The 25,747-nt window shown below is 52.5% G+C and overlaps 11 protein-coding genes across 25 annotated transcripts; 5 read left to right on the plus strand and 6 right to left on the minus strand.

The window, feature by feature from the left end:
* H257_11481 lies at positions 1-5,587 on the minus strand. Of its 2 annotated transcripts, XM_009838425.1 has the most exons (7): positions 2,710-5,587; positions 1,878-2,070; positions 1,095-1,527; positions 749-1,024; positions 541-666; positions 423-474; positions 1-380 (listed from the first exon to the last, which is right to left on the minus strand). In XM_009838425.1, the coding sequence occupies exons 1-7, from the start codon at positions 5,500-5,502 to the stop codon at positions 141-143; spliced, it is 4,113 nt and encodes a 1,370-aa protein (XP_009836727.1). In that variant the 5' UTR covers positions 5,503-5,587; the 3' UTR covers positions 1-140. The 2 variants fall into 2 exon arrangements, with proteins under 2 accessions (XP_009836727.1, XP_009836726.1); XM_009838424.1 differs by lacking the exons at positions 1-380; positions 423-474; positions 541-666; positions 749-1,024; positions 1,095-1,527 and having other exon boundaries at positions 1,758-2,070.
* A 505-nt stretch (positions 5,588-6,092) lies between these two features.
* On the plus strand, positions 6,093-8,696 carry H257_11482 (hypothetical protein). Of its 6 annotated transcripts, none has more exons than XM_009838431.1 (5): positions 6,093-6,499; positions 6,555-7,251; positions 7,338-7,775; positions 8,284-8,335; positions 8,390-8,696. In XM_009838431.1, the coding sequence occupies exons 1-3, from the start codon at positions 6,105-6,107 to the stop codon at positions 7,704-7,706; spliced, it is 1,461 nt and encodes a 486-aa protein (XP_009836733.1). In that variant the 5' UTR covers positions 6,093-6,104; the 3' UTR covers positions 7,707-7,775; positions 8,284-8,335; positions 8,390-8,696. The 6 variants fall into 6 exon arrangements, with proteins under 6 accessions (XP_009836733.1, XP_009836728.1, XP_009836729.1 ...); XM_009838428.1 differs by having other exon boundaries at positions 6,094-6,499; positions 8,393-8,696; XM_009838426.1 differs by having other exon boundaries at positions 7,338-8,335.
* Positions 8,018-9,855, minus strand: H257_11483 (hypothetical protein). Its single transcript, XM_009838432.1, has 7 exons — positions 9,809-9,855; positions 9,539-9,757; positions 9,279-9,457; positions 9,158-9,222; positions 8,976-9,089; positions 8,380-8,628; positions 8,018-8,288 (listed from the first exon to the last, which is right to left on the minus strand). The coding sequence occupies exons 1-7, from the start codon at positions 9,838-9,840 to the stop codon at positions 8,151-8,153; spliced, it is 996 nt and encodes a 331-aa protein (XP_009836734.1). The 5' UTR covers positions 9,841-9,855; the 3' UTR covers positions 8,018-8,150.
* Positions 9,856-9,931: 76 nt separating this feature from the next.
* H257_11484 (hypothetical protein) lies at positions 9,932-11,428 on the plus strand. Of its 5 annotated transcripts, XM_009838433.1 has the most exons (10): positions 9,932-9,957; positions 10,014-10,084; positions 10,131-10,167; positions 10,220-10,282; positions 10,330-10,422; positions 10,468-10,599; positions 10,660-10,845; positions 10,905-11,005; positions 11,055-11,103; positions 11,160-11,428. In XM_009838433.1, exons 1-10 carry the CDS (start codon positions 9,937-9,939, stop codon positions 11,307-11,309), a joined length of 903 nt encoding a protein of 300 aa, XP_009836735.1. In that variant the 5' UTR covers positions 9,932-9,936; the 3' UTR covers positions 11,310-11,428. The 5 variants fall into 5 exon arrangements, with proteins under 5 accessions (XP_009836735.1, XP_009836738.1, XP_009836739.1 ...); XM_009838436.1 differs by having other exon boundaries at positions 10,330-10,599; XM_009838437.1 differs by having other exon boundaries at positions 10,660-11,005.
* Positions 11,429-12,038: 610 nt separating this feature from the next.
* Positions 12,039-13,589, minus strand: H257_11485 (hypothetical protein). Its single transcript, XM_009838438.1, has 7 exons — positions 13,026-13,589; positions 12,871-12,956; positions 12,701-12,812; positions 12,534-12,640; positions 12,410-12,466; positions 12,242-12,343; positions 12,039-12,173 (listed from the first exon to the last, which is right to left on the minus strand). The coding sequence occupies exons 1-7, from the start codon at positions 13,525-13,527 to the stop codon at positions 12,087-12,089; spliced, it is 1,053 nt and encodes a 350-aa protein (XP_009836740.1). The 5' UTR covers positions 13,528-13,589; the 3' UTR covers positions 12,039-12,086.
* Positions 13,590-14,174: 585 nt separating this feature from the next.
* Positions 14,175-15,597, minus strand: H257_11486 (hypothetical protein). 4 transcript variants are annotated; one of them, XM_009838439.1, is made up of 5 exons: positions 15,147-15,597; positions 14,992-15,077; positions 14,814-14,925; positions 14,479-14,744; positions 14,175-14,415 (listed from the first exon to the last, which is right to left on the minus strand). In XM_009838439.1, the coding sequence occupies exons 1-5, from the start codon at positions 15,541-15,543 to the stop codon at positions 14,329-14,331; spliced, it is 948 nt and encodes a 315-aa protein (XP_009836741.1). In that variant the 5' UTR covers positions 15,544-15,597; the 3' UTR covers positions 14,175-14,328. The 4 variants fall into 4 exon arrangements, with proteins under 4 accessions (XP_009836741.1, XP_009836742.1, XP_009836744.1 ...); XM_009838440.1 differs by having other exon boundaries at positions 14,175-14,744; XM_009838442.1 differs by having other exon boundaries at positions 14,479-14,925.
* Positions 15,598-16,622: 1,025 nt separating this feature from the next.
* On the plus strand, positions 16,623-18,296 carry H257_11487 (hypothetical protein). Its single transcript, XM_009838443.1, has one exon. The coding sequence runs from the start codon at positions 16,684-16,686 to the stop codon at positions 18,259-18,261; it is 1,578 nt and encodes a 525-aa protein (XP_009836745.1). The 5' UTR covers positions 16,623-16,683; the 3' UTR covers positions 18,262-18,296.
* Positions 18,297-18,447: 151 nt separating this feature from the next.
* H257_11488 lies at positions 18,448-21,124 on the plus strand (the record flags this gene model as incomplete). 2 transcript variants are annotated; one of them, XM_009838445.1, is made up of 13 exons in its annotated part: positions 18,448-18,564; positions 18,623-18,649; positions 18,703-18,781; positions 18,881-18,997; positions 19,101-19,241; positions 19,310-19,419; positions 19,481-19,619; positions 19,688-19,774; positions 19,935-20,069; positions 20,124-20,216; positions 20,268-20,472; positions 20,533-20,582; positions 20,675-21,124. In XM_009838445.1, the coding sequence occupies exons 1-13, from the start codon at positions 18,488-18,490 to the stop codon at positions 21,122-21,124; spliced, it is 1,710 nt and encodes a 569-aa protein (XP_009836747.1). In that variant the 5' UTR covers positions 18,448-18,487. The 2 variants fall into 2 exon arrangements, with proteins under 2 accessions (XP_009836747.1, XP_009836746.1); XM_009838444.1 differs by having other exon boundaries at positions 20,286-20,472.
* H257_11489 (hypothetical protein) lies at positions 20,621-22,989 on the minus strand. The gene is made up of 11 exons (XM_009838446.1): positions 22,886-22,989; positions 22,713-22,809; positions 22,549-22,637; positions 22,356-22,469; positions 22,251-22,301; positions 22,112-22,189; positions 21,921-22,055; positions 21,766-21,872; positions 21,663-21,699; positions 21,549-21,593; positions 20,621-21,454 (listed from the first exon to the last, which is right to left on the minus strand). The coding sequence occupies exons 1-11, from the start codon at positions 22,943-22,945 to the stop codon at positions 21,314-21,316; spliced, it is 954 nt and encodes a 317-aa protein (XP_009836748.1). The 5' UTR covers positions 22,946-22,989; the 3' UTR covers positions 20,621-21,313.
* Positions 22,990-23,409: 420 nt separating this feature from the next.
* H257_11490 (hypothetical protein) lies at positions 23,410-24,059 on the minus strand. The gene is made up of 2 exons (XM_009838447.1): positions 23,994-24,059; positions 23,410-23,925 (listed from the first exon to the last, which is right to left on the minus strand). The coding sequence occupies exon 2, from the start codon at positions 23,917-23,919 to the stop codon at positions 23,584-23,586; it is 336 nt and encodes a 111-aa protein (XP_009836749.1). The 5' UTR covers positions 23,920-23,925; positions 23,994-24,059; the 3' UTR covers positions 23,410-23,583.
* Positions 24,060-24,497: 438 nt separating this feature from the next.
* Positions 24,498-25,417, plus strand: H257_11491 (hypothetical protein; the record flags this gene model as incomplete). Its single annotated transcript, XM_009838448.1, has 2 exons — positions 24,498-24,669; positions 24,728-25,417. The coding sequence occupies 2 exons, from the start codon at positions 24,498-24,500 to the stop codon at positions 25,375-25,377; spliced, it is 822 nt and encodes a 273-aa protein (XP_009836750.1). The 3' UTR covers positions 25,378-25,417.
* Positions 25,418-25,747: the final 330 nt, after the last annotated feature.

The raw sequence follows: 25,747 nt of genomic DNA on the forward strand, positions 1-25,747 counted from the left end.
ATTACTTTCGTAATCCCCAACTATTGTATACTATTAATACTGTACTTACTGTTAGTATTAATACTAATAATACGCAGTATTAAACCCCTCTGAGGTAGTACGCGGGAATATCGTACAAACGATGCAGTCGAAACACTTACTTAGCTGCCCCACAACGACAAGGCGACCCCGGACGTAGCATGGCCCAAGCACACCACCGCCATAGCTACAAACACGACCGTGCCCAGCGACCAAGTCGAGAGCCCCTCGACTTCGTACAGCGTCTCGGACACGACAAAGCTAAACGGGTCGGCTTGGAGGCTGGCATACACTCGCGTGGGTACGGTCAGCCTCGTCGTGACATACTGGGCGTTTTTCGTCACTTCAATCCCTAATAAAACCTGCAACACTGTCACATCACGACATTTCAACATGGCTATTACCTTGTCTGGGATGTGGCGGAACACGGCAAAGCCGGCATCATGGGCTTCTAGTCTACGCACATAAATAGACGTAAAACCTCATATTGAGAGAACATCAACAACATGAGCGACAACGTACTCGAGAGTGGTGGCGGGGGTCGTGAGGAGGGGCAAATTTTGCCTCCGAATCCAGTCGGCGTTCAGAAATACCCATTTCAACGCTTGGTTGTGTGCGACAGTGGACGACAGCACCGCAGATGGCTCCCTATCACACAAATGAGATTATATACGATCAGCATAGTTCCCCACAAGCCTCTCCCTGGTGTTTGCCACGACGAATATCGTACCTTGGGGCAAACAGTTTAGAAACCATCGCGGCCCACGCATCCATGATGAGCGATCGATGGTACGGATTCAAGGCCGTGGCTTGCCTTGCCTTGGTCAGTCCAAACTGCCGGCGCAGCGTCGCATGAAGCCAAAACCGCTTGGATTCGGCGCGCAAGAGCGCGTTGATCTTGTGGCATGTCGTGCGCACGCCGAGGAGTTCCTCGGGCGGCAGACATCGCGCGATCTCAAACAACACGTCGTACGGCAACGCGAGCAGGTCCGACTTGTCTTGGACACTACGACACACATACACCACGTCGTCGCAAGTCAACGTCATCTGTTTGTCAAGCCGATATGTGTACGTACTGCCACTGGCCTTGCTGCACCATCGTCTGTTCGTATTCGTGGATCGAACGCACGATGCGATCGTCCACGACACACACGACGATGGCCGTGAACGTGCACAGCTGGATCGCTACGAGCAGGTCGCCGGCCCAGAGGTAGCAGTACGACGCGGACAAGGCCCCCGTGCACAGCAGCAGCTCGCAATAACTTCGCCACGACCAGGACCGGAGGTCGCGGGAGAAGTGGAGCACGCGCTCCTGCACCACCAGCCCCACGTACCGCGTGGGCGCCCACACGACAAATACATCGCCGAGCACGACGAACACGACGCCGCTGGTCGTCGCCAGCACGAACGCCATCTCAATGTTGCGCAGGTGTGTGTAAATCGTGTTGAACGCGACGCATCCGACCAACCCGAGCACGCTGATGATCGGGAACGGCAGGATTTGCTTGTCTACAGTGTCACACATCAATATATATATATATGATATATTGTCAAATCGATTCGAAACTGGAGAATCGTTGAATGTGTTAGGAGAATCGATTAGTGATTGGGGGAGAATCGATTAGTGAACCGCCTGAGCCAATCAAATCACGTGATGTGGAATTTCTTCCAATCCAAACGTTGTTTGACCCCTCCGCATTGGGCAAAACCACATATATACTAATCGTTGTAATGTATAGTGTGTGCAAGGTTAAATAGGATCAAATAGATCCGAAAGCTATTTAGCGAAATGACTCTTCAAGTCCAAATTTAGGTGAATGCACAATAAATGGCCAGCTAGAGATTCCACAAGCATATACCGGAGATGGTGGGGGAATGCGCGAGGAGGTTGGTGCGACGACGAGACTTGAGTTGCTCGCCAATCAGCGTCACGAGCATACCCGACAGCGTGCCGCACTGTACGGCCACAGTCAAATCGCCGTAAATAGCATGGCTGCCATAGATTACCCCGAGAAAGCACCCTGACTCGACAAAACTTCGCACCGGATGTACCTACGTAAAGACCATCGACACGAGCGTGTTTTAGAACCAACATGTATTGTCGATTTGATATACAAATATGGGGAGGGGGTGCAATCGAATCGCGCTGACCAAATCGATTCAGAATCGATCTGATTGGACGAATTTCATTGACTGGGTTTTGATTGGCTAATAATTTTGAGCTCATCTGAAGTATTTTAGATTCGAACGAGAAACCACGCCACAACACGAAATTTCACTCGAAAGCACAATACACACAAAGTCGTCCCTTGGTTTGTGGGTACCATACTGTATTAGCTCCAAATGTCCAAATGTCCATTACGATTGACAATGAAATCGTTGATCCCAGGACGTATATGCAAAGGTGGGCAGTATATATATATATATACATGTATTGTCAAGTCGATTCGAAATTGGGGTGGAGCGCTCAATCAAATAAGCACCATCAAATCGGCAGACAATCGATATACGACCAATCCAAAACCAGAACACGAATCAAATGGCCAATCAAATTATCCACTCTTCGACCAATTCAACACCGAATTCGTGTGTTACTGAAATTAGTGTGATACTGGTCAGTACAAAGAATAATCGATGGATAGATTTGGCAAATCAGCACAAAAGTCCACATTTTGGGTAAATGGGCAATACCTGCCAGTGTTCGCTCGCATTCAAGAACCGATCTTGGAGGATCACACCGGCCCATCTCGTGGGCTGCCACATGGCCAAGACGTCCGCCACGCACAAAAATACAATGCCGGCTACCGTTGCGAGCACCACCGTCACTTCGAGCCGTCGCAGATGCTCGAAAATCCACTGAAACGTGCCGGCGCCGACATATGCAAACAGAAGCAGCAGCGGCAGCACCTTTGGTCGCTGTTGGTGCACGGACGACTCATCTGGGGGACTGTCGGCACCAGAAGCACCAGATATAGGAAAAGGATGCCACCACCGGCTGCGAAACACTTCGCCGGCTAGGGTCACGACAATGCCAGAGAGCGTCCCCAGGTGCAGCGCGACGACCACGTCCTGATACAAAACAAACGTGCCGTACGTGACACCGAGCCACACAAAGAACTCGAGGAATGACCTGAGCGGCTCGAGCTGCCAGTTCCGGAGGCAATGTGTGACGCGGGTCTGCAGCACGATCCCTGCCGCCCTGGTGGGGGCCCACATGATGCACAATTCACTCGCGGCCACAAACACGACGCCCGATAACGTCGCCAAGCAAAACGCGACTTCGATGCGGTCTGCGATGTGGTAGTAAATGACAAACAAACTCAGACCCACGGCATACGTCAAGAGCACCGCCATGAACGCAAGCACGGCCACCGTGGATTGATCGGATGACGGCACCGACGAGGTCGCCGCGGTCAAGACGAACCGCCCACGCACGACCCAGTGACTCCCGCCCATGACAGTGGCCAGCGACGTCGCCGCTAGCAACACGGACGTCGACCATGACCCCGAGGTCGCATAGGTCCCCACCAGCACCCCCACACACACGACAGCTTGCACAAACACTTGTACGGGATGCAATACGAATTGCTGGGTCACAACCAGCACCAGCACACGCCGAAACAGACGGAATTTTGGATGCGTCGAGCATGTGAGGACGCCGATCAAGACGCCACTGCACGACGCAAGCAAGACGGAAATAGCCAAGACGGCGCTGACGCCGGACAGCCGATGGAGAAGACTGTAGCCGTACCGCCACCCCGCCACCGGCATGATGATCCCGGCCACGCAAACGTTGATCAACGTTGATGCGCGTATCCCATGCGACAAGTTATGCTGTCGGGGGCCAGGTTCGTGTTGGTCGTGCCCTTGCTCCACTGACAACTCGTCTGGAACGTCCCATATTAAGTGCCGAGTGGTCGAGTCGGATATGGTGCACGACATGGCGCGATGTAAATCCACTTGGATTTTCCACGACGTCGCATATTCCACCGAGTAGACAGCATCCCAGATCGCCGGCCCAAGCAGTTGCATGTACACGAGCGCAATGTCAAACATGAGCGTCGCCACTGAATGAGCCCAGCGCGGGAGATGTGTGGTCGTGGGCGTAGCTCTGAGCAGCACGACGAAACACACATGCGCGAGCACTACCAAACTTGTACGAAGGGGTTGAAGTGTGCTGTGGCGGGGTAACGATACCATTTGGCTCCATACAACGCTCAGACGACAGGTTCTGGACACGACAGCCAAGAGAGTCAGGTCCAACAGCGACGGGACCACGACCGATGTCAGCATGTCGCTATGTCCAACGAACACGAACGCGACGACGAGGCGACCGACGTAGTACAGCATGAACGCCGCCAATGACAGCAGCGGCAATACTTTGATCCAGTGGTCGTCACGAGGTACCATAGTGGGAGCATTCAACTCATCAAACGAGTTGCCGCGCAACGTTGGGTACACGACGTACTCGCCACACAAGACAAAGCACGTACAGATGACCGTGCCAAGCTGCAGCGACAGCACCATGTTGTCGGTGTAATCGTTGACGATGACTGCGACCCCACACACAAACGCGACTTCGGCCATCGACCGGACCGGATGCACCATCCAGTTGGCTTTGGCATTCACGACGCGGGCTTGCAACACCATGCCGGCGTGCCACGTAGGTTCGTACAGCATCAAGAGCTCGCTCGTCACGATGAGCGACACTCCCATCAACACGCTCAGGAGGTACTGCCACGCCATGCGCTTCTGGCCATCGTCGTCGTCGTCCACGCTCGTGGTGGACGGAATTAAACTGTACACGAGCCGAACCACGCCTAGCACCATGTACCCCAAGGACACGGTCGTGATGGCGTACTGCAGCCGCCACGGAGACGCCGCGTTTTCGTCGTGATGCTGCCGCCGTTGAAATTCGCTGTGGATGCGCACGTACACGACAAAGAAGTCGCCCACTGCCACGACCCAAATCCCAGAGATGCCGCCGACTAGCACCGCGACGACCGGTTTGCGATACATGACGTATGTGCCCAACACGATGGCCACCCACGTGCAGATTTCGATGAGCGGTCGCATGTACCCATCGTCCAAGGGATGATGGATGGAAGGGGATGTCATTGAAAGGTGAAACAGTCGCGACCACAGCTTGAAACCAAAGTCAGCCGTTGTGGGAACGTGCATCAACAGCCACGACAAGCATGCGTACAGCAAGGCACTGGCCACCACGACCACGGCTGCGGTACAGCACTGGTCGACGAGTCGAGTCGTTGCAATCGACGACACTGCGGTCAACGAAGACACCCACAAGATGACAAACCAACATGCGAGCAGAAAACATGTGCAGACAAACATGTACATGTACCATGGCCAGGATTGGCGCGTGGTAGTGGCATCCCAAGTCCAGGACGTGGACGGGCGTAAGGTGGCGGGGGTTGTAATGGAGCCACGTGGACGTGGAGACACATTTGTGCTGGCAAATGTCATGAACACTTCACCCAGCGCTGTGGTCTCTGGAATGTGTTGGTTTCGATATGAACTGGATACGGCAGGATCGTCGTCGTCGTCGTCGTCGTCGTCGTCGCTGTGCGGTGATGATGCATTCCACGTTGTATCATCTTCATGCGTAGCATATCCATGCTGTCTTCGGCGAATCATACAATCTACATGGACATTAACATCACAATCCACCCTTCGTCATGATGATCGTCGGTCGTACTTGTCAGTCCTTTCCGCGCAGTGTTCGGGAGAGTTTTAAGCCTCATCCGGTTAAGGCTTCAAATTTCCGGATATATAGAAAATATTTCACAAATTGGCCATACCGGGATGTTCCCACACGGGAGAGTGAAGTCCAATGGCTATGGCTAGTATGTACTTTGTGTAGGTAACGTTACCACTCGCATATTTGCCAAACTATGAAGTGGTAACTATGTGCACTGGTTCGAAACGGTGAGGGAATCAAGTATCACGTGATAGAATTTATTTCTAGCATAATTAAAAAAAGTGAATGTGTGGTATTTCCGGATCCGGTAAGTCTATCCGTATATCCAATACCATTGGTCAAGCACTTAGAAATCCCCCGACCAGAGATGAGCTCTCCTCCACCTCCCACGGCCGCCATTGCTGGCCTCGCCCCCCTTGAGTCCATTCGCGCTGTCCCCGAGCACGAAAAGGGGTATTACCTACCTAACGACGCGGAAGCAGAACCAACGCCGCAAGATCCTGTGTCTCCTTCGGACTCACATTCGAAGAAACGTAAACTTGACGACGAAGGCACGAGCGACGTTGTCCCACCCGCAGCCCCACATGTAGCCCCGCACGTAGCCCCGACTGTAGCCCCGCCTGTAGCCTCGCCTGTTTCGGCCAACGTCCCTTCGTACCAAACGTACATCCCCACCGAAGATGACGTCGCTGAGGGAAAAGCTATTGCGCGCCTTCTTAGCCCCTTCACGCGTGAACAAATCGTGTCGATCCTAATCAGCGCGTACGTGTCCTTCCCCCACATGTTCCCGCTGAGGTTCTAACAAATGTCCCGATAGAGCATTGCAACACAAGAGCATCTACAACGAGATCCGCACGATGGCCAGCGTCGACGTGGCGCATCGCAAACTGTTTGTGCGTGGGTTGTCTTGGGACACGACGTCGGCGAGCCTTCAAGGAGTGTTTGAAACGTACGGCAAAGTCACCGAATGCACGGTCATCATGGATCGCACCACGGGCAGATCGAAAGGATTTGGGTTTGTGACGTTTGAAGACATGGACTCTGCCGAGAAGGTGCTGTCCATTCAACCGCTCGACGTTGACGGCCGCAAGTGCTCTTGCAACCTCGCTGCGGTCCCTGAGAACAACACGAACGCGGCCCTGGCTATCAAGCATCATATCAAGACCACGCCGCAATCCACGTACGGCGCGCATCCGTACCAGCAACAGCAGCCGACATATGGCTACACCCCGACGCCGCATGCCCCCCACGGCCACCACGGGGGCGGCAAGGTGTTGTACGCTGACTTGGGGCCCGGTGGCGACGAGAACGACCGCAAGCTCTTCCTTCGCGGGTTGGACTACAACACCTCCACGGAGAGTGTCACGGCCGAGTTCGCCAAGTATGGCGATTTGGAAGAAGTCACGATTGCCAAGGATCGCACCACTGGCAAAAGCAAAGGGTTTGCGTTCATTACGTACCGCCATATGGGCAGTGCCAAGCGTGCGTTGGCCCAGCCTCAAAAGTTCATCGACGTACGACCCCCCCATCCCCCCCATCATTCTCATTCGACGGACCCCCCATCCCTCTTCTCATGTGTATGACGTTGGTTTTTGGTTAGGGCCGCGCCACGCATTGCAACCTGGCGTCGCTCAAGCAAGCATACGCGCCTCCCCAATACGGCCACCAACATCAAGTCGCAGCCCCCGCGCCCCAGGTCTACCGACCTCCCACGGTGGCGGCGGCGGCACCCCAAGCCGCGATGGGGTACCCTCCTCAAGTGTACCAACAGCCACCTGCAGCTGCGCCCTACTTGGCCTACGCGCCCCCGGCGGCCGCGCCGTACGCCCAGCCCCCGCCCCAGGACATGTACCGCATGATGGCGCAGTATGCCCAACAGCAGCCAATGCAGGCCCCCCAGGCGCCCCCGGCGCCACTTGCGTACTACCACCACCCCCGAGGGCCCAATGCGGCGGCGAAACCACAATAAGTGTTTGAAGGGGGTTCTAGTAGTCGTCGTCGTCCCTGTGGAATGATGTTGATTGCTACAATGATATTGGTACATGCATGGGATTAACGAGTGCACATATATACCTACTTTTCCATGAACCTGTCCGTCGTATATCTTGGTCGTTCGTTCACAACAATGTATGGTTGCTCACGTATCCTCGAAAACGGATTGTGCTGCTTGGACTATCGTACTTCGTGGTTGCCTTGTCGCATGTGCACAGAGATATATTCATAGTCACCGTGTACCCGTGTGGTTGGGATGCCACGAAAAATTCAAGTAAAAGTACCGAGTTGGCATCCCGTGATTCTATAATGTGGTTAGTATATACTACTACCGTATATGGAGCAACGCACGGCTCGACTGGGCGGGTCCAGTGCTAGTACTGTATGACTATGGTGTCGAAGCCTCCTTCTTTCGAGATCTCTACTTTGAGGCCTCCTTGTTGCTGCTATTCTTGGATGCGATTGCAGTCTTGTATTCCACCGCGGCGGGCAAAGCACAGCTGAGGTCATTGCACAGTTGACCAATACTGACACGACGACTGGTGTCTGCGTAGCGCAACTAGAAGAAGCGTCAAACAGTTAGCTTCCACCTGGCGTCTGCACGAGGTACTGATACTCCTCGATATCTCTATCATGTATGTATGTATTACTTGATCGAAGAAGAGCAAGCCGGACACGCCTTCGATGTACTCGATGGGCCGAACGAACGTGGTAAGGTTGGTGTGGTCGGGAATCGCTTGATTGGGCAAGACAAACCCCGCCGCCAAGTACGCGTTGCTGTGTGTCGATGGCTTTTGCACCAACACGACCTTGAAGAAGTGCGTGGGCACGGCAATGGCGGTAGGAGGGGACCCCACAACGGGGTACTGGACTTCGTACGAGTCGCCTTGGGGCGTGCGCTATATGCAGCATATCAAGTGCATAATGAACCACGAGTTATATCATTGTCAAATCGATTCGGAACTGGAATGTCTTAAGAGGTAGTACTGGTTAAAGTGCCGCCTAAGCCAATCAAATCGCGTTCTGGTAACATTTCTACCAATCCAAACGTTTGACTCGGTCGTCGGTCGTCCAGTCCCTTGTTTTTGTATGGTATAGTTTGTACAAGCTTAAATATTGGATCACATGGATTCGAATGCTAATTGGCGGAAGGAAAAGTCCAAATTTGGGTGAAATGCCCAATATCTGTGGCGGTAGTATGTGCCAGGGTTGTAGTACATAGTAGCAATGGATACAGTGGTCGTACCGCTGGAAGGAACAACGGGCCTGTTACAACGTACACGCCGCCGTAATGCGTTGCCAGGTGGCGCACAAACCCTTCAAAGCGGGACCAGTACCCCCGGTTGAATCCTTTACCCACCTAAGCAAGACGATTGGATGCAACCAACAATATGAACTTGCAATCAATGCATGCATGCACGGACGCACCTGGGGCGAGATGTTTGTCATGAGAAAGCTCGCGTTCACCGACTCTTGGCTGGACGACATATCGCCTGTACACACCATGTTTGAGCTGACGGCTCGAATATAGGGACGAAGATGTACGTACGGGCTGGAGCCAAGTGGCCTCGGTCGTAGCCGCTGTTTAGGTAGTCGGCTGGCGACACGCGAAACAGGTCCGGTGTGGACATGTCTGCCTTGAACGACGCCTTGACCCGATTCACGTCGTCTGCTTTCTTGAGCGAATCGGGAGTGATGTACTCGGCCACCCATGCGGCATTACGCAAGCTAACAAACGAACGAGCCATGGTCAAAACAGAAGTTGTGATGCAAAATGATGTCTACAAATCGAAACGGAAGGGGAACTACCGTCGATTATAGCCGAGGACGTAGCCGTCGCGGACCTTGACGTTGCACGTTGAAGGGTAACCGAACCGGGTGGCTTCGTGTGGAGGCAAGGTACTGCTAGTGTCTTGTGGAGGCAGCGATGGCGATCCGTCCGGAGGCGATCGGCGAAGGTTATCCTCCTCGTACAAGGCCAAGAGCGTGCCCATGGAACCCACCGCCACCCCAAAGGAGAAGACGAGGCTAGAGAAAGGACGTTACCACATGCAGTCAGCCTTCCTCATTTTATCGTACCGCAACTGCTTGGTGCTTTGGGCCCGACGCATGACGCTTGTCGAGTTGATTTGACAATTGACAATGAGATTTATCCGGTATCCGGATAATGGCAATCGACGGACGATTTCAAGATCAATATCAACACAATGGAGGAGTGTCGGGCATGCGTAGGCACATTCCTTCCGTACGAGTTAGCCTAGATTGCCTTACTTGTCATGCATAGGCGCACAATGACATAGAAGCGGACATGCGTGCCAAGCTGCTTCTGCATGAGCTCAAGCTTACCGTGTCAACGTAAGATAGTCTGTGTGATGGCATTGACTGTAGGGTTCACATGTAGAGAGGCCGAGGACCGCAAGTCTATCAACTTCAAAGCAGTAAGTTCATGTCCACAACCACATATGAATGCTACATATCCATGCGTACAAGATGGCTAGATCGTTAGTGGCGGTCGTTCGCACCCAGCATCATGTCGACACAACCGCCCCGTCGGTAAGTTATCAACTCGCCTCGTGGTAGCTCACATGTCGTCGCCGTAGGATGTTCCATTCGGACTAACATCAGAGACCGTTCGTGATACGTGGGGCTTGAACGACACGGAACAGATGAGCATGATGAAAGAAGCCATGCGGGTGCGTCCTCCACATTGTCCCATCCAATCACTTGATTACGACCAGGTCTTGCTACCACCCGAGGTCGAGGCTGGACTTCGAGCCAAATGCGAGCTTCTCTGCGATACATTTTACCCGTTGAACAGTCACACGCCGTTGCCAGCATCCCAACTGCATCGCCTTCCGCAGGAGCTGGCTGTACAGTGTCACTGGCTTCATGCATACAAATGAGCATTGTCGGTGTATGTATACATTTAGGCGTTTCAAGCGGACGTGACTGCGATGGAAGCAAAGCGCGACGTGCTCGAAGCGGCGGTCGAAGGCGGACTCGAAGAGCATATTCGATTACTCACCGACATGACCAAGCATATTGTTTCCATGATCAAGTACTACAGGCTGGACGACGTGACCATCTACTCGCGGTTGAAAATGGAGTTTGTCCAGGTACGTTCGTTGCTTTGTTGCTTTCGAACGAGGTCCCGACTTTATTCGTGTGGTCGTAGTCGTGCGTAGCAGCCATGCAAAAACAGATCGAACTCTTGACCACGCAATTGCTCTTGCAAACGTACCCGCCGCATAAACTCCGCTCGTTGGCGCAGTTGAGGTCGTCGCCTTCTCCAGCCATCCACATCATAGACGACTGATAATTGTAGACTGCATTTGGACCAACGCTATCGCATGGCCTCACAGCGTAATTGGGAGGTTAGGCGACAGAATCCCATCAAAAGCTGACCACACTATATTCGACTTACTCGTAGATGCGGAAGGAACTCGACAAGTATCGTACATCCACAAGCAAGGACTTGAGATTGCTTCACGAACGTATCGCGACTGCTCAGGCCAAATTGAACCTCGGCGCCCGTCACAACATACCACTCCACCCAAGCCAACATGAAGTTGATAACTAGTTTTGTGCACGAAGCGTCGCCCGTCATGTGCTTTGGAAGGACAGCGTACATACTAGCATTCGAGGAATTGTCGTTTTACCCAAAATCTGGCCTTTTGTGCCGATTTGCCAAATCCATCGATTATTCTTTGACTTTTGTGTGTAAAATTCGCCTATTGTCACACTAATTTAAGTCACACACTGATTCGATGTTGGATTGTCGAAGAGTGGATTTGATTGGCTACATGACTATTGATCTGGGTTTTGATTGGTCGATGGATTGTCTGCCGATTTGGTTCGAATCGACTTGACAATAAATAGAAACATACCAAGTTACAGTAGTATGATCACCTCGGCAGTATCTTCCCAATGAAAATGCTATCTATGTACTACGTAGTACGTAATAGTACTGTAGTGTGTCCATCGATATAAGAGCAGCTCGACGAACGCTAACAAGTCCTTCTGCTGGTGCTCTGCTATCTTCGAAGTACAACTCACACTAGCTAACAAGCCCATGCAGCCGACATGTGAGACGACGGCCCAAGGGGCTGGATGATACTAGTATGTGATGAATACTAGAGGACCTAACTAAAACTTCGAAGTAACATTGTTATAACACAACGCAACAAGTCCATGGGAAGGATATTTGATGGAGTGATGAATACTACCGGCTGGATGATACTAGTATGTGATGAATACTAGGACCTAACTAAAACTTCGAAGTAACATAGTTATAACACAACGCAACAAGTCCAAGGGTACGTTGATGAAATTATAATTAAAGGCGCTCGCGAATTCTCTAAACTTCCGCCTTCTTCTTGAACGCAAACGCAGCGGCGCCAATGATGCCAGAGTCGTACCCCACCGACGCCTTTTCAATGCGGACCTGTCACATACCACCATGATGAGTAACACCGATCTTCTAACGTTACAGAAGTATACGCATCCACATACCGGGTTGGGTAGCTTGGTCCACGTGTACTTGGTGTACGCATCGCGAATGGCTTGGATGAAATACTCGCCGTTTTCAGCGAGCCCGCCCGAGAGTACAATGAGCTACGTTGAATAGTCGTCGATCAATCAATGCCAGCTAGACAGTCATGAGCTTAGACTGTACTGTACCTCTGGGTCCAAGATACGGCAAAAGTTGACGCAGGCAAACCCCAAGTAGTCTGCCGCCTAGACGCGATCATCGCATGAGTTGTGTATGAAGCCAAAGAGGGTCAGATCGAATCTATCGTCGTACCTCGGCAATGAGCTCCTTGGCAACAGAGTCGCCAGTGGCCGCCGTTTCAAACACTTGTTTGGCCGTGATCTCGTCAATCTTGAGATCCGACAGCTTCGTGTTCAGCGCTACTCGTGGCGTGTGTCACTAACACCCACAGACGACCGGGATCTACACTTGGCACTCACATTTGTCGGTGGCTTTGAGCTTGGCTTGTTGAATCAACGCCGTGGCCGAACTGTAGCGCTCCAAGCACCCTTTTTGAGTGCAGCCACAAGCACGGCCGTTGGGCACGACAATCTATGTCGAATTACAAAGTGAACAAAATCGCATGAAATAGCTCGACACCAATTCTTACCACGTGCCCGCCTTCAATCATGCCGGTGCCACCAGCCAAGATGGCGTTGTCGTTGACGACGCCAAACCCGATGCCAGTGCCAAGGGCTACATCAGTCGACCGTTAGCCCACCATGGCATACTAGTAGGAGGGAGGGAGACGACGAAGGAACGTACTGAGCATGATAAAGTTCTTGACTTTGGACGCGGTGCCGACCCAGTGCTCGGCGGCGACGGCGGCGTCGGCATCGTTGACGAGGGTGCACGGAATGTGCAGGCTTTCGTTCAACAAACGCTCGAGCGCCACGTCCTTCCACGTTTCAAAGTTGGCGGCGGCCACGAGCACGCCGTTGGAGGCTTGGCCGGGGCAGCCCACGCCCAGACCGGCAATGTGGGACCACGAGATGCCGGCTTCTTCGACGCATTCTTTGACAATCGCGATGCACAGACCGACAACGACGTCGGACGACCGATCGTCCTCGATCTTGCGCTGGTTGCGGGAGAGGAGCACGCCTTCAGACGACACGACGCCACACTTGACGCTAGTGCCGCCGATGTCGACTCCGATGTAATGACGCATGATAGTGATAGGAGCCGGGGAAATGGATAATGACGAGGCTTCACGTGTTGTTGCAATCTCCGAGGGAGTCGCAGGCACAGAGGAGGTGGTCGTAGCCATGGAGCGACTTGCTGGTGCTTTTATGTGTCCCTCCGTCCACAAATGTTTTACGTCGGTTGAAGTTTGAATATGAAAGTCATAATATGCGGTTTGACAGGGTTTTCGAGCTAGAATTACCTTAATGCATAAGTGTACCGTAGGTATTGTCTACTTTTAGTGGGTAATCCAGTGAAATGAACGAATTCAATTACACAGGAAGTGCAAACCCGTGACATCTTATATACCCCGTGAACTGAACACAAAAATACACCAGGTGGCACCACCACGCACAAACCATGCAAGTGCCAGTGATGCTAAGTTCAAGTCGCGTATGGACCACGAGGGAGAGCCCGGTTCTTTAGCGCAATGCTGTTCCTTTTAGTGTTGGTTTCTGGAGTAGGAACACGTACTGTAATTGCACACTTGCAGTTGGTGGAAAGTGGATTTGCGACGGCAATCACCTTTCAGCAGCTGGATTGTCGCAGGTGGCATCATGTGCTTTGTACTGAACGTTGTATGGTAGCCACATTGAAGCTACGCCATTTGTACGGTCATATCATCAATGCTCCAAAGTTCAACCGCAGGCGCAGCCATCCGCAAACATCTCAAAAGTGCTTTGGCATGGGGATGATCGGGGGTCGGACGTCCAAAGTCATCGGTACGTTACCGTGAATTTGCACGACAAGAACTAACAGTGAATGATATATGTCGCCAGGATTCAGGATACAGGACGATTTTTTTTCATTTCAACTCACAGACGACAAGACACACTGGAACTAGCGAGCCTAGCTACATACTGACTGTAGCTTCGTGGTGACTACTTTAGTTGGTTTTGTTGGCCTTGAACGCGAACGCGGCAGCACCAATGATGCCGCAGTCGTAGCCCACGGAGGCCTTTTCAATGATGACCTGCAACAGTCACGACAGACACCATGAGCGATCAAGCACTGGTGTGGGGAGTTTCTATCATACCGGGTTGGGCAGTTTCGTCCATGTGTATTTGGTGTAGGCGTCGCGAATTTGCTGAATGAACGCCTCGCCAGCTTCAGCCAGGCCGCCGGACAAGACAATCATCTCAGGGTCCAACGTACGGCAAAAGTTGACGCATGCAAAGCCCAAGTACTCGGCCACTTCTTCAATGATGGCCTTGGACACTTGATCCCCGGCATCGGCGGCGTCAAACACGTCCTTGGCGGTGATGCTGTCTACCTTCAATTGCGAAAGCGACGTCGTCAACGCTAGACGAATAATGCATGGTGAGCATCTGGTTGTTGGAGCATGTGAAGAAGAGAGTGAAGCGGTCGTACTGGGGTCGACAGCCTTGAGCTTGGCTTGGTCAATCACGGCCGATGCGGAACTGTATCGTTCAAGGCATCCCTTTTGGGTGCACCCACAGGCACGGCCGTTGGGCACAACAATCTAACCACAAGCCAGTCAGTTTGCCCCCTATTTTTTCTTGCAATGAATGGTGAGAGCACATCTTACCACATGGCCCCCTTCAATCATGCCCGTGCCACCGGCCACAATCTTGTCGTCGTTCACAACACCGAAACCAACACCCGTGCCCAACGCTACATACCATAGCAGCCAGCGATCAATAAACAATGTAATCCACACGGTTGTGCTGGTGTGGAACGTACTGAGCATGACAAAGTTCTTTACGTTCGAGGCAGTGCCCACCCAGTGTTCCGCGGCCACGGCGGCGTCGGCGTCGTTGACCAAGACGGAAGGCACATGCAGACGTTCGTGTAACATGAGCTCGAGTGGTACGTGGTCCCATGTGGCAAAGTTGGCGGCTGCGACCAGTACCCCGTTGGACACTTGGCCGGGGCACCCCACACCCAAACCAGCAATGTCGGTCCATTCCACGTTGGCTTCCGTGGCGCATTGCCGGGCCAAGTTGACGGCGATGCCGACGATCGCTTCGGGCGATCGGTCTTCGATGTCTTGTTGGCTGCGAGCCAACATAACCCCGGCGGACGACACAATGCCGACCTTCACGCTGGTTCCACCAATGTCCACACCCACAAAGTTCATGTTTCAATAAAGACGCTAAATAGAGAATGATGTCACCAACAGCCGTCGGCAAACATTATCACAACTTCGTCCTTCGCAGCTCCTCGCCTTGAACTCACGGCCTTGACAACGTGGCCGTGGTCATTATCCCACTATCTCGAGCCAATTCTGGCAAGGTGGGGTGGGCCCCTATAATAACGTGAGTCGATGCCAACACTTACTGAAGTATATATATCTAAGGTTGAATTGGGTAGGGGGGGCGACAAAAAACACAAACGACGGACATCCATCCAAGGAAGAATCCCTCGGACTGGATACTATTAATTGTGACAGGTTTTGAAGGCAGTTCGTGCAATCTACAAGTTTGTATGCAGAGGTTGAGGCACCACCTGGTCCACAAGACTTCAACATGGTGCCAGTATCTTGCAAGGCATTCCGTTTGATTGGCTAAAAAGATACCACCATTTTCAGAGTGCTTAAAATGAAAATGAGTCCCTTGATCAGGTGTACCAAGCCTACCAGTAATACCACTGAGGATTCAGCATTTTCAGCGAGTTCAGTAGATGGGCTAACAGACGATGCAAAGTTCATGTCATTTGGATCCAGCGATCATTGCAGTCCTGGGAGTCTTCCAGCGATGCGATTAATAAAACATTTTAACCAATCAAAGTTCAACAACACCTTCAAGAATGTCGCGCACTGGCAAAGCGTCCAAGAGCCACTGAAAGGAAGTGGCTCCTTCAACTGGTCATGCTGTACACGGGGACTTGGTGCAACATGCACACGTTGAGAACCAAGACTGGAACATCCATCCATTAAGCGTACATAACGCAGGAATCTTGGCAGTGTTAGTGCAAACTCGGTCAAAGATTCCTACTGTTGGACAGCTACGTTCAAAAGATCTGACTTCATTCTATAGCGGCGGCCAATCAAGTGTCCAACGCGATAGCAAGCTCTACGTCATAGACGAGTAAACTTCCACGTGTACATTTTACGATGTCTATCTCGGTGGCATTGGAGGAGGATGACATTTGAGAATTGTGAATTGTTGGGCCGTTCCAACGACGAGGAACCAATCAAATGTGTGCATTCTTGCATCCAGTCAAAAGCTGTCAAAATTGGTGCCAGGTTTCAGCGCCGTCGTCGTCCAGCTTCATCCTCATGGCGACCAAACGAAAGCTCGAGGACACGTCCGTCCATGTAGACGGCGAGCACGATGATGCCGCCGCGATGGACGCAGCCGAATGGCGTGACGTGCACTTAATCTCCACCACCAGCAGTGGTAATGACGTCGTCGCGCTGCCCGACCCCCTCCGCACGTTCCAGTCGACTCCGTTTTCGGCAGCGGTGGTCGCCGCACTCGAACACGCCGGGTTCACGGCACCTTCGCCCACGCAAGCTCAATCTTGGCCCGTGGCGCTCTCCAAGAAGGATTTGATTTCGATCGCCAAGACAGGCTCGGGCAAGACGCTCGGGTTCCTTCTGCCGTCGTTCCACCACTTGGCCAAAGCCACCCGCGTCCAACAGACACGCACCAAAGCCAAACACAAGTACGCGTTCCCAGTGCGGTCCAAAGATCCTCGCATGGTGGTTCTGGTGCCGACGCGGGAGCTGGCCATGCAGATCGAGAAGGAGGCCAAGCGTTTCCTCAAGGCATTCCATCCGGCGCTGCGAGCCGTCGCGGTATTTGGCGGCGCCGAGAAGAAGGCGCAATTGGAAGCGCTCGAGATGGGCGTCGACTGCTGTGTGGCAACCCCGGGGCGGCTCTTGGACCTCCGGGACTCGGTCAGCTTGGCGAAAGTGGACATTTTAGTGCTAGACGAAGCCGACAAGATGCTCGAGATGGGGTTCGAACGGCAGCTACAAGCGCTGCAAGAGTTGCTGCCGAGCACCACCCGACAGACGTTGCTGTGTAGTGCCACGTGGCCGCTGGTCGTGCAGTCGTTGGCTGCGTCGTTCGTTCGTCCGGACGCGGTGACCGTGATCACGGGCGCGTTTCAAGTGAACCCAGCGATCCGCCAAACGTTCGAGTTGTGCAGCAACGTCGACGCCAAAGCTGAGCAACTCGTGTCGTTTTGTCACAAGCACAAAACGACGAAAACGCTCGTATTTTTCAAAACCAAACAAGGCTGCGACGCCATGGAGAAGTTGGTCAAGCAGCACTTGACTGCTGGGGACGACGACCAGAAGCGGCACAAGGCGGCGGACGTGGTCGTGGCGGTGCACGGGGACAAGCCGCAAGCCGACCGGACCATGGCGCTGAACCAATTCAAGAACGGATCGTGCTTGCTTTTGTTCGCCACTGACGTGGCATCCCGCGGTCTCCACGTCCACGACATCCACACCGTGATCAACTACGACTGTCCGGATTCCGAGGAAACGTACATCCATCGCATTGGACGGACAGGGAGAGCGGGCGCGACCGGCACGGCCATCTCGTACGTGACCGACAAGGACCGTCCGCTCGTCAAGAAGTTGCTGCGGGTGCTCAAAGAGGCTGACCAGGTGATTCCACCCGCCATTCAAGCGTGGTGTCGTGCAGTCCACCCATCGACCGAGGCCACAACCCCTGCTACCACCACCAGCAACAAACATCCACGCACCTCAAAAGTGGACCAAGGAATAAAGAAGGTAGCAGCCCACAAGAAGCACAACAAGAAGAAGACACCGCCGCAGCAACCCAAGGAAAAAAAGAAAAAGCAAGTCGTCGGCAAACGAAAGCAACGGCTGTGTCTGTAAATGTCCAACAAATAAATGTATGTATTGCCGCCCAAAATGCTGGTTTCGCTCTGGCATGTCATGGCACGAACAGTGACTATATTGTGGATGAGTTCAATCCTGTGATGTCAAAAGCAAGGGGGGAGGCTCAAGCGTTTCTGTATCATGTTGGGACGGAGCACTCTATCTATATATATATATCCCAGGTGACCGTCGAAAATACGTACCAGAGCAGGCGGCGACTCTGATGATCGGCTACGAGCGGCAAGCTATGATACGCGCCATCGCATCGGATCCAGCGATTCAACGAGATCGGCTATTGCGGTAGGCAGCCAGCGATAGTTGTTCACTCAGTCGCTCCTAATGATGACCTTATGTGCAGAGTGTACAAATGTCTGCGAGAATGCCGGTGCGCTCCACAGATCACCACACAAAGGTCGTTGAATCGAAGTCATGAGTTAGGGCGACCATAGACATTGCCGACGCAGTGGTCGTGCATCAAGGCGAGCTCGTGCATTGGTACTTCACGTCCAAAGACGGGGTAACTTAGTTACATCAAAACCATGCGATATAGTACACATACGCAACGATATGACACTACACTTGGAGATGAACGTGGGGCATATCATCATGATGGTAGGAAGTGCGGGAGAAGCAGCCGTACGCGTTGTCGCTGTTGGAGCTCAAGAAGGTGTTTGTCAAGCAAGGGCTGCAGCAAACGTCAAATGTGGCCCGAACGTTGGCAGTGATGTTTCAGGTACAATATCCAATGATTCCACACCAACAAACTTCCATGGTTCTAGGCGTCAGCACATACTGTGTCCGAACGCATGATCATTCCATGTGGTTTTGCCATGTAGGAAGCGCACCATCAGCCCCAGCAGGACCAGCACACAACGTTTACGATGCTGCAAGACGTGCAATTCAACACGCACGTGTGCAACCCTAACTCACGCCTGTGGATGTCCACGTACCTCGTCACGCCGTACATTTGCGGCAAAGTACTTCACATTCTTCTTTTACTGGGATTGTGATGTTCCCCCCAACTAAATGACATATCATGTCGTAGTTTGGACCCAACCACGCGACGTACACTGGCAAATACTGTCGCCCCAGTGGTAACAAATCCACCGTCAAGTTCTTCAAGCCCGCGTCGTACTTTTTTGGCACCGACGAAGTGTATGAACTTACCCCCCTGACCCCCTCCCCTGCACACGAATATAGGGCTGACGATGCGTAGGGTGTCCGACAACGACGAAGGACGACACCTGACGCATTTGACCACCCTGCCCGTCGATTCAATCTATGCCAAAGAGCTCGGATCGGCCTACGACGATGCCCTCAAACACGACATCCTCAAACTTGTCCAGTATATTGAAGTACTTATTGTGTACTCATATGCAAATCAATGCAAGTGGAGAAAGCGCGTGTTGACAATTGTGGGTAGGCTGGCACGAGACATCAAATACTCCAACTATTTGCAGACTTTGTGCTCACCACCAGTTGTCGCTTGATCCTCGTCCGCGTTTCCAACGTACGAGGATTACCAAAGATATGTTTTTTAGACTCTTGTCCGAAATGGCGTTTTCTCGCTCTAATATACATAAATTTATATATATATATATATATATATATTCCTCCCCCGTGAACGATGATATCGTCCAAGTTTTTCCAATGATATGCTTCGTGTGAAGGTTGTATTTGACGGAGATCGACGGGGGGCTCCCGTATCGATGGCCCCGCCGCCGCCATCGATCCAAGCAAAACCCCGCCCCAAGTCGGCGCACCCGAGCACCCACCCCCATCACCATCACGGCCCCCCTTTTGAGGTGTCCCCTCGACTAGCTGCTTTCTTCACAAGTAACAATTGCATATATACTTAGCGACCCCAGGGCCATTGCCCTGGCCATTTTTGCATGGTTGCTGTCGCCACACGCCGCCACGTTCACTCTAGTCAAAACGTCATCTCACAAAAAGTAAACGCACGACTAGGACGTCAATACGTCTTCGACTAACTCCACGACTAGTCTATCCACGTGGCACAGCAAGAGTGTGCGTTTCTGGCCGCGGCCGCCGCCCACCCCGACGCCAACGAGCAACTTGCAAACGAAGTCTGCCATCTTGTCGACATGGCGACCTTTCGCAATACGATTCCCAATCTACGCGGCGTCGATGCCCTCATCCAGATGCGCAACCGGCTGTTGAAGGAGCTCCATTGGTTTGATCAGCAAGGTTAGTCCAGTGCTTGGAATGTGACACGCTATAGACATCTTCATATATCTTCGTTGATAGCACAAGATGTGGCGGCCGCAACCAAGCGTGTACCTGCCTTTTACGATACGGTACCGCTTAGTTGGTTGAACTTTAGTAAATGAGAAAGCCGCCGTTTCCTTCCACATACAAAAGGGCTAAGATATGATGGCGACGTTGGTAGATTCACGTATGTGCGTTGTGCTACATCATGTACCAGAGACTGGATGAAGCAAGAAGGGGGTGTACTGAGACTATCTCCAAAACGGCATCGCATTCCCTCTCGACTTCAGCGTTGTCGGCGAAATCTGGACGGCCAAAGTCTGCCGCGACGTCGTCATCTCGATTGCGTCAGTTGGCCCAACCCAAGACGAAAGCCACTGTCCGTCATCGTGTCCATAACAACACATTGTCGTTCAACGAAGACAAGGCAACCACCACCCCCACCATTATCGACCAAGGCGACCGCACCGCCCTTTCAACCTCCAGCATCGCCGCACCTCCTCCACTAGCCAAGTGCTTGCGAGGATCGTTAGCCCTAGCAAGTCGAGATGCGCCGGTGCTGTCGAAATCACTGGCTCTGTCGGCCTCGCTCGCTGACCTGAGACCTATTGTGCCTCGACGCAAACTGTAATCATACGAAAGACTCTTGTACAGAATACTATGTATTGAAAACGTTAAATACAAATGTTGGAAAGGCAAACTGTACGATGGGCTGTAGTAAGTAACGTTAGGGGGGATCCACGGTGGAGGAGAAGCTGTAACCAGCCATTTAGGGAGTATATTCCGTAAATAACGTGAGCCAGGAAATGGATGCACGAGGTTAGAGATCCAACCGCTCCATGCGGCGGATGTCTGCTGCCACGTACACACGTGCGCGGGAGGGCCACATGGTTATCGAAGGTAGCACGTCTTCGTCTTTTCGTTTGAAGAGCAAGCATAAGCTGACCAAGGCGAACAGAATCTATACACGTGTACAAATGTGAATATGCATAAGTACATCGATCGGATGTATTCTGGGGAGTCGAAAGGGGGGATGACTCCACACATCAACTTACAGGAAGACATGTCATCGCCATCACTGCAATCGATACCGTGCTCATCTATCGCAAGCCAGCTTGAATAGGAGGTTCTGGAAATACAAGCCCCAAGGCACGGCTCTGTGCTCCTACCGTGGCGGCAAAGTATTGGTGAAATGCTTTGGCGCAGCTACGACATTGTTAGTTGTAATCACAATCCACAACTTGTCAACGAACTGTAGACGAGCTAGCTTACCCCATCGAGTTGCCCGCCACGCCGACCAACCCACAGCTCCCCATGGGGTAGTCGTACGCACAGCTGCCGCCCTTGTAGCACAGCGGAGTAGGTGGGTAATATCCCCTCTGTTGCTTTCCCAATGAGCGATGAAAAGGTTGACGAAATCGCAGTACCTTTGACGCACACACGCGTCGAATCGTGGCGTCTGTGGCGGGAAAATTGCTCGGAAATGGCCGATCGTCCGGCTGGCAATGTTCTGGCGGGCCGAGACCGCAACACACACTGGCATCTTGCAACAACGTGACCATCTAGCCGTGTTTTTTGTGGTTTTTTGATGACGTGGCTATCGCAGAGAGCTGCATACATTGGACGCCGTTTGAGTGATCAGGGTTTCGTTAAAATAGGTTTGCCACGCCAATGTCAATCCAGCGTACTCGTCGCTCTAGCATCACAGGACACTGAGCCAAGAGTTGGTTTATCTATGATTGCCAAGAGCGCCAAACCTGAAAGTATGCGTGACACGCCGTCTCCAGGGTAGCATTGCGCAGATAGGCCTACTCAACCCAAACCAACTAAGGGCTTGCGTTGGAAGGCTATTGGGGACGTACGTTGCCCAAACACGTCTCGGCAAAGTCGTACGAATACGTCGGGAATGTTGAAGCATACGTGGCACCGCCAATGATCAGCTGGAGCGCCGCAATGCCACTGAGAAGGGCAATGTGCTACTAGTACCGAACAACTCGGTCACAAATGTATAAACAGATTCGTGTGCTGATGCTACCGTTGTCCATGCATACATACCACCAGCAACATAAACTTGTTGTGGTGCTTGGATGCGTAGAATGCAAACCACGCTGGAACCGGGTACAACAACGCTAAGAAGAGGCAGCCTGCAGTCTCGTTAGAAGGGATGATGCACAGTAGTTTAGTTAGATATATGACGTGGCAGTGCGACAGCAACTCACCGCCCCCGGCGCTGCCAACGGGAGGTCCAAGGGCCATGCGATAGTGCGTCGAGCACATGAGTGATATGCCAATGACAAACAGTATGAACGCCAACACCTACAAATAGGGCCAATATGATCTCTGGCCAAAGCAACACTGCATCATGAACTATACTAGTACAGTATATCTGTACCAGTTCCAAGGCGCCGCTGGTATGCACAGCCACAAGTAGGTACTCTTTGCTAAAGAGCATCCCTGGCACGGCTTGCTAGCGCGCGCAACGCAGGTATCAAGCGGTAAGTAAATGCAGAATGGTGGGCTATATATAACCTTTGTAGCACACGATTCTTAACATTTAAGTTACTGGAAGCTCAACCACGAAGCTCAACGCATCAAGTACGAGCCCCTCACTGCATATGACAGCGCCACAAAGAGTGAAAGGGCGTCGATAATGTAGTGTACAAAAGGGAAGGGGCCCGTAAAAGTAGTGATGATCACTCTCGAAATGTCCCTGCTACAGTAACACGGGACGGCTACACATTAGAGGAGACAAGATACATGCTAGCAAACCTTCGTCAAGATAAGCAACATGTTACCCTGTGTTCACACACGAGTACAAGGAATCCTAGCAATGCAGAAACCTAAAGGTGATGCACTCTCTGTCAGCTAGTGCTCCTTAGTGCTCTGCTGCCCTGTGCACGGTAGTTGGAGTGTCGATTCGGAACCCACTCTTTATTACAATATCACTTTCGTTAATCGGTCGACGCAGCCGCAGCAGCAGCACCTGGGGGGCCATCGTCCCGAAAAAAGACGGTGGCGGCAGCAGCGGTAGAGGCGACGGGGACGGCAGAAAGAGAAATTGATCAACAATTGATGTCTGTTGGCAACCTCTTACACTCGGGAAGGGTACAACATGACGCGCACGGGCTTGCCCATGGCGTTGGCGGGGAGGTTCTTGCGGAACTTAGCGCGGACAACGCCGTTCTGGCCGTGGGCGCGGGTGACCTTGCCCCAGATGACGCGGAACTTGGAGTCGTTCTTCAACGCCTTGGCCTTGTAGATGTACGCGATGCGCTTGCCGAGGTAGAAGTCGACGTCCTTGCGGTCTTGCAGACCTTGGATTTGCACCAACGACGTGTGCGCGTGTTGGTTGGTGAAGCCACGCTTGTAGCCCATAAAGACACCCTTCACATACAAACGGGTTGGTTGACCTTCCGAAGCGACCATGTTTCTCTACACAAACACAGTGTCATGTTCCTGGCTGCATGTGGCATCATCTTCACAGGTCACATCCGACGTACCTACTGCTGAATCAATTGAGTGAGTGATACTGAGCGCTGCGGCAGTTGAAATTGGTTGGAGCCTTTTGACTGGTTCCAGACCAATCGCTTCCACGACCATCCAAAACGCATATTCCCTCTCACAATGCATATTCGGATTTTTTAAATTTCGCAAGGTCAATACAACTATCAAGTCAATTTAATTCTCCGGGGTGATTCAAGTGTATCCGGATAAAGTATCCGGGGTTCGCAGGCCCCGGATTTCCGCATTTCACACGATGTCTTTGTCCAAAGAAAGTGACCAATGATGGAACTTGTGTGCGTTAGGTATAGCACGAAGCATTTCCTTGGGCTCACGATATGTATGATAACATAGGGAAGGTTTGCCATAGATGGACCTTACTGGATCCCAAGTTTGCTCCTCAAAGCTCACACTGAGATCATGCAGAATGAATGCTGCCTTCTGATTGGCCCTAGTTCAACCAATCAGCGACGTAATTTCATTGCCTTTTCACAAAACACCAAATGCGGCCGACGATTGCACTTCGGGCTGCTTTGACGAAGCATGCGATCGACGGGTGGAAGGCCGAGACATTTGCCGCCGACCCCGCACGCACAGCGGCGTGGAAGAAGCACGACGAAAAACTGCACCAGTTCCTCAAGGCCTCTGTGCCAGAAGCCTTGGCCCACACTGGCGGTATTTTACAAAACCCACCCCATCCTCGGCATATTCCTTGATGGACACTGTGTTGCAGACGCAGCGTTTGACGAACACTTGATTGGCGTGCAGTCGGTTCTACGCACGTTTGGCGCCGACGAGGACGTGTGCACTGCTGGTCTGTTTCACTCCCTGTACGGCACTGAGGGATTCCAAGGATTCAAGCTGCCCATCCTTCGTCGACCCGAGATCCGGCAGCTAATCGGCCCCCGCGCCGAGCGTCTGGTGTGGCAGTTCTGCGTCGTGGATCGAAAGGTGTTTGATGACGCAGTGTTGCTTCGTTCAGACTCGACCTGCCACTTGCCGCCGCAGTTGATCGCGCGACCAGAGCTCGGTCGGTTCCCGCTACCGGTGGCGTCTTCGACCGCCGACTGGCTCGACTTTGTCGAGTTGGTGCTGGCAGACTGGATGGACCAAGTGGCCGGGGCTGCGGAGAAGGCCAACCCGCTCTTTTTGTGGCAACAAGGGGACGCCTGGAGCTACCGACGGCTGGCGTACGCGAAGATGGCGGCCGTGCTGGCCACCCATCGAAATGAGGACGGTCGAGGAGCGCATATTCAACGCATTGTACAGGACGTGTATGCATCAGAACCCGTGCCCACGAGAGGACTGGTGCAGCAAGTGACCCCGCCTATGAGCGACGCGGACAAAGATGCCCGCGATGCGCTGCGATCGGTCGATCTGTAGCCATCCATTAATATTAGCTATATTTGACGGTATTCTTACGGCAATACGGGCTAGAGGCATTCGCATCGATGGATGAAAGGCAGCACGCAAGACGTACAGTAGTACCTTGGGATATACTCTATCCGTTGGTGAAAGTTCCAACTTGCGTAGTGAGGTTGGTCCTTTCTTGTGGACAAATTGTCGTTGATTGCTTTGGGAGACAATGGTACATGATTTGGTGTTGGGATTGTAAACGTACTAAGCAGCACTGGTATATATTCACTTTGTGGGGGGGATGGATGCTTCCGCTGCGATAGTTCTCGTACGTTTTGCATTGGTAGTCTGTCCGTGGCACCCCTAGCACACAACGTGCTGCTCGAATAGATCCGCC

Source organism: Aphanomyces astaci, assembly GCF_000520075.1.
Source record: "Aphanomyces astaci strain APO3 unplaced genomic scaffold supercont1.34, whole genome shotgun sequence".
Lineage (NCBI taxonomy): Eukaryota > Oomycota > Saprolegniomycetes > Saprolegniales > Verrucalvaceae > Aphanomyces > Aphanomyces astaci.

Bases quoted from the DNA above. Each gene is read 5' to 3' on its own strand.
- H257_11481 (XM_009838425.1), bottom strand. From the start codon at position 5,502: ATGACATTTGCCAGCACAAATGTGTCTCCACGTCCACGTGGCTCCATT. The intron at 2,071-2,709 runs GTATTGCCCATT...GTCTTTACGTAG, and splicing joins ATGCGAGCGAACACTGGCAG to GTACATCCGGTGCGAAGTTT. The intron at 1,025-1,094 runs GTACGTACACAT...TGTGTGTCGTAG, and splicing joins GTGCAGCAAGGCCAGTGGCA to TGTCCAAGACAAGTCGGACC.
- H257_11482 (XM_009838430.1), top strand. From the start codon at position 6,105: ATGAGCTCTCCTCCACCTCCCACGGCCGCCATTGCTGGCCTCGCCCCC. The intron at 6,500-6,554 runs GTACGTGTCCTT...ATGTCCCGATAG, and splicing joins GTGTCGATCCTAATCAGCGC to AGCATTGCAACACAAGAGCA. The intron at 7,252-7,337 runs GTACGACCCCCC...GTTTTTGGTTAG, and splicing joins AGCCTCAAAAGTTCATCGAC to GGCCGCGCCACGCATTGCAA.
- H257_11483 (XM_009838432.1), bottom strand. From the start codon at position 9,840: ATGCGTCGGGCCCAAAGCACCAAGCAGTTGCG. The intron at 8,629-8,975 runs GTACGACCACTG...TGCTGCATATAG, and splicing joins GCCCGTTGTTCCTTCCAGCG to CGCACGCCCCAAGGCGACTC. The intron at 8,289-8,379 runs GTAATACATACA...CGCTTCTTCTAG, and splicing joins GCTTGCTCTTCTTCGATCAA to TTGCGCTACGCAGACACCAG.
- H257_11484 (XM_009838436.1), top strand. From the start codon at position 9,937: ATGGAGGAGTGTCGGGCATGC. The intron at 10,085-10,130 runs GTAAGATAGTCT...GTTCACATGTAG, and splicing joins CTCAAGCTTACCGTGTCAAC to AGAGGCCGAGGACCGCAAGT. The intron at 10,600-10,659 runs GTACAGTGTCAC...GTATACATTTAG, and splicing joins GCCTTCCGCAGGAGCTGGCT to GCGTTTCAAGCGGACGTGAC.
- H257_11485 (XM_009838438.1), bottom strand. From the start codon at position 13,527: ATGGCTACGACCACCTCCTCTGTGCCTGCGACTCCCTCGGAGATTGCA. The intron at 12,641-12,700 runs GTGAGTGCCAAG...CGCCACGAGTAG, and splicing joins GCTCAAAGCCACCGACAAAT to CGCTGAACACGAAGCTGTCG. The intron at 12,467-12,533 runs GTACGACGATAG...GATCGCGTCTAG, and splicing joins CCAAGGAGCTCATTGCCGAG to GCGGCAGACTACTTGGGGTT.
- H257_11486 (XM_009838442.1), bottom strand. From the start codon at position 15,543: ATGAACTTTGTGGGTGTGGACATTGGTGGAACCAGCGTGAAGGTCGGC. The intron at 15,078-15,146 runs GTACGTTCCACA...TATGGTATGTAG, and splicing joins AAAGAACTTTGTCATGCTCA to CGTTGGGCACGGGTGTTGGT. The intron at 14,926-14,991 runs GTAAGATGTGCT...GCTTGTGGTTAG, and splicing joins TGATTGAAGGGGGCCATGTG to ATTGTTGTGCCCAACGGCCG.
- H257_11487 (XM_009838443.1), top strand. From the start codon at position 16,684: ATGGCGACCAAACGAAAGCTCGAGGACACGTCCGTCCATGTAGACGGC.
- H257_11489 (XM_009838446.1), bottom strand. From the start codon at position 22,945: ATGCTCTTTAGCAAAGAGTACCTACTTGTGGCTGTGCATACCAGCGGC. The intron at 22,810-22,885 runs GTACAGATATAC...CCCTATTTGTAG, and splicing joins CCAGCGGCGCCTTGGAACTG to GTGTTGGCGTTCATACTGTT. The intron at 22,056-22,111 runs GTATGCAGCTCT...AAACACGGCTAG, and splicing joins TCACTCAAACGGCGTCCAAT to ATGGTCACGTTGTTGCAAGA.
- H257_11490 (XM_009838447.1), bottom strand. From the start codon at position 23,919: ATGGTCGCTTCGGAAGGTCAACCAACCCGTTTGTATGTGAAGGGTGTC.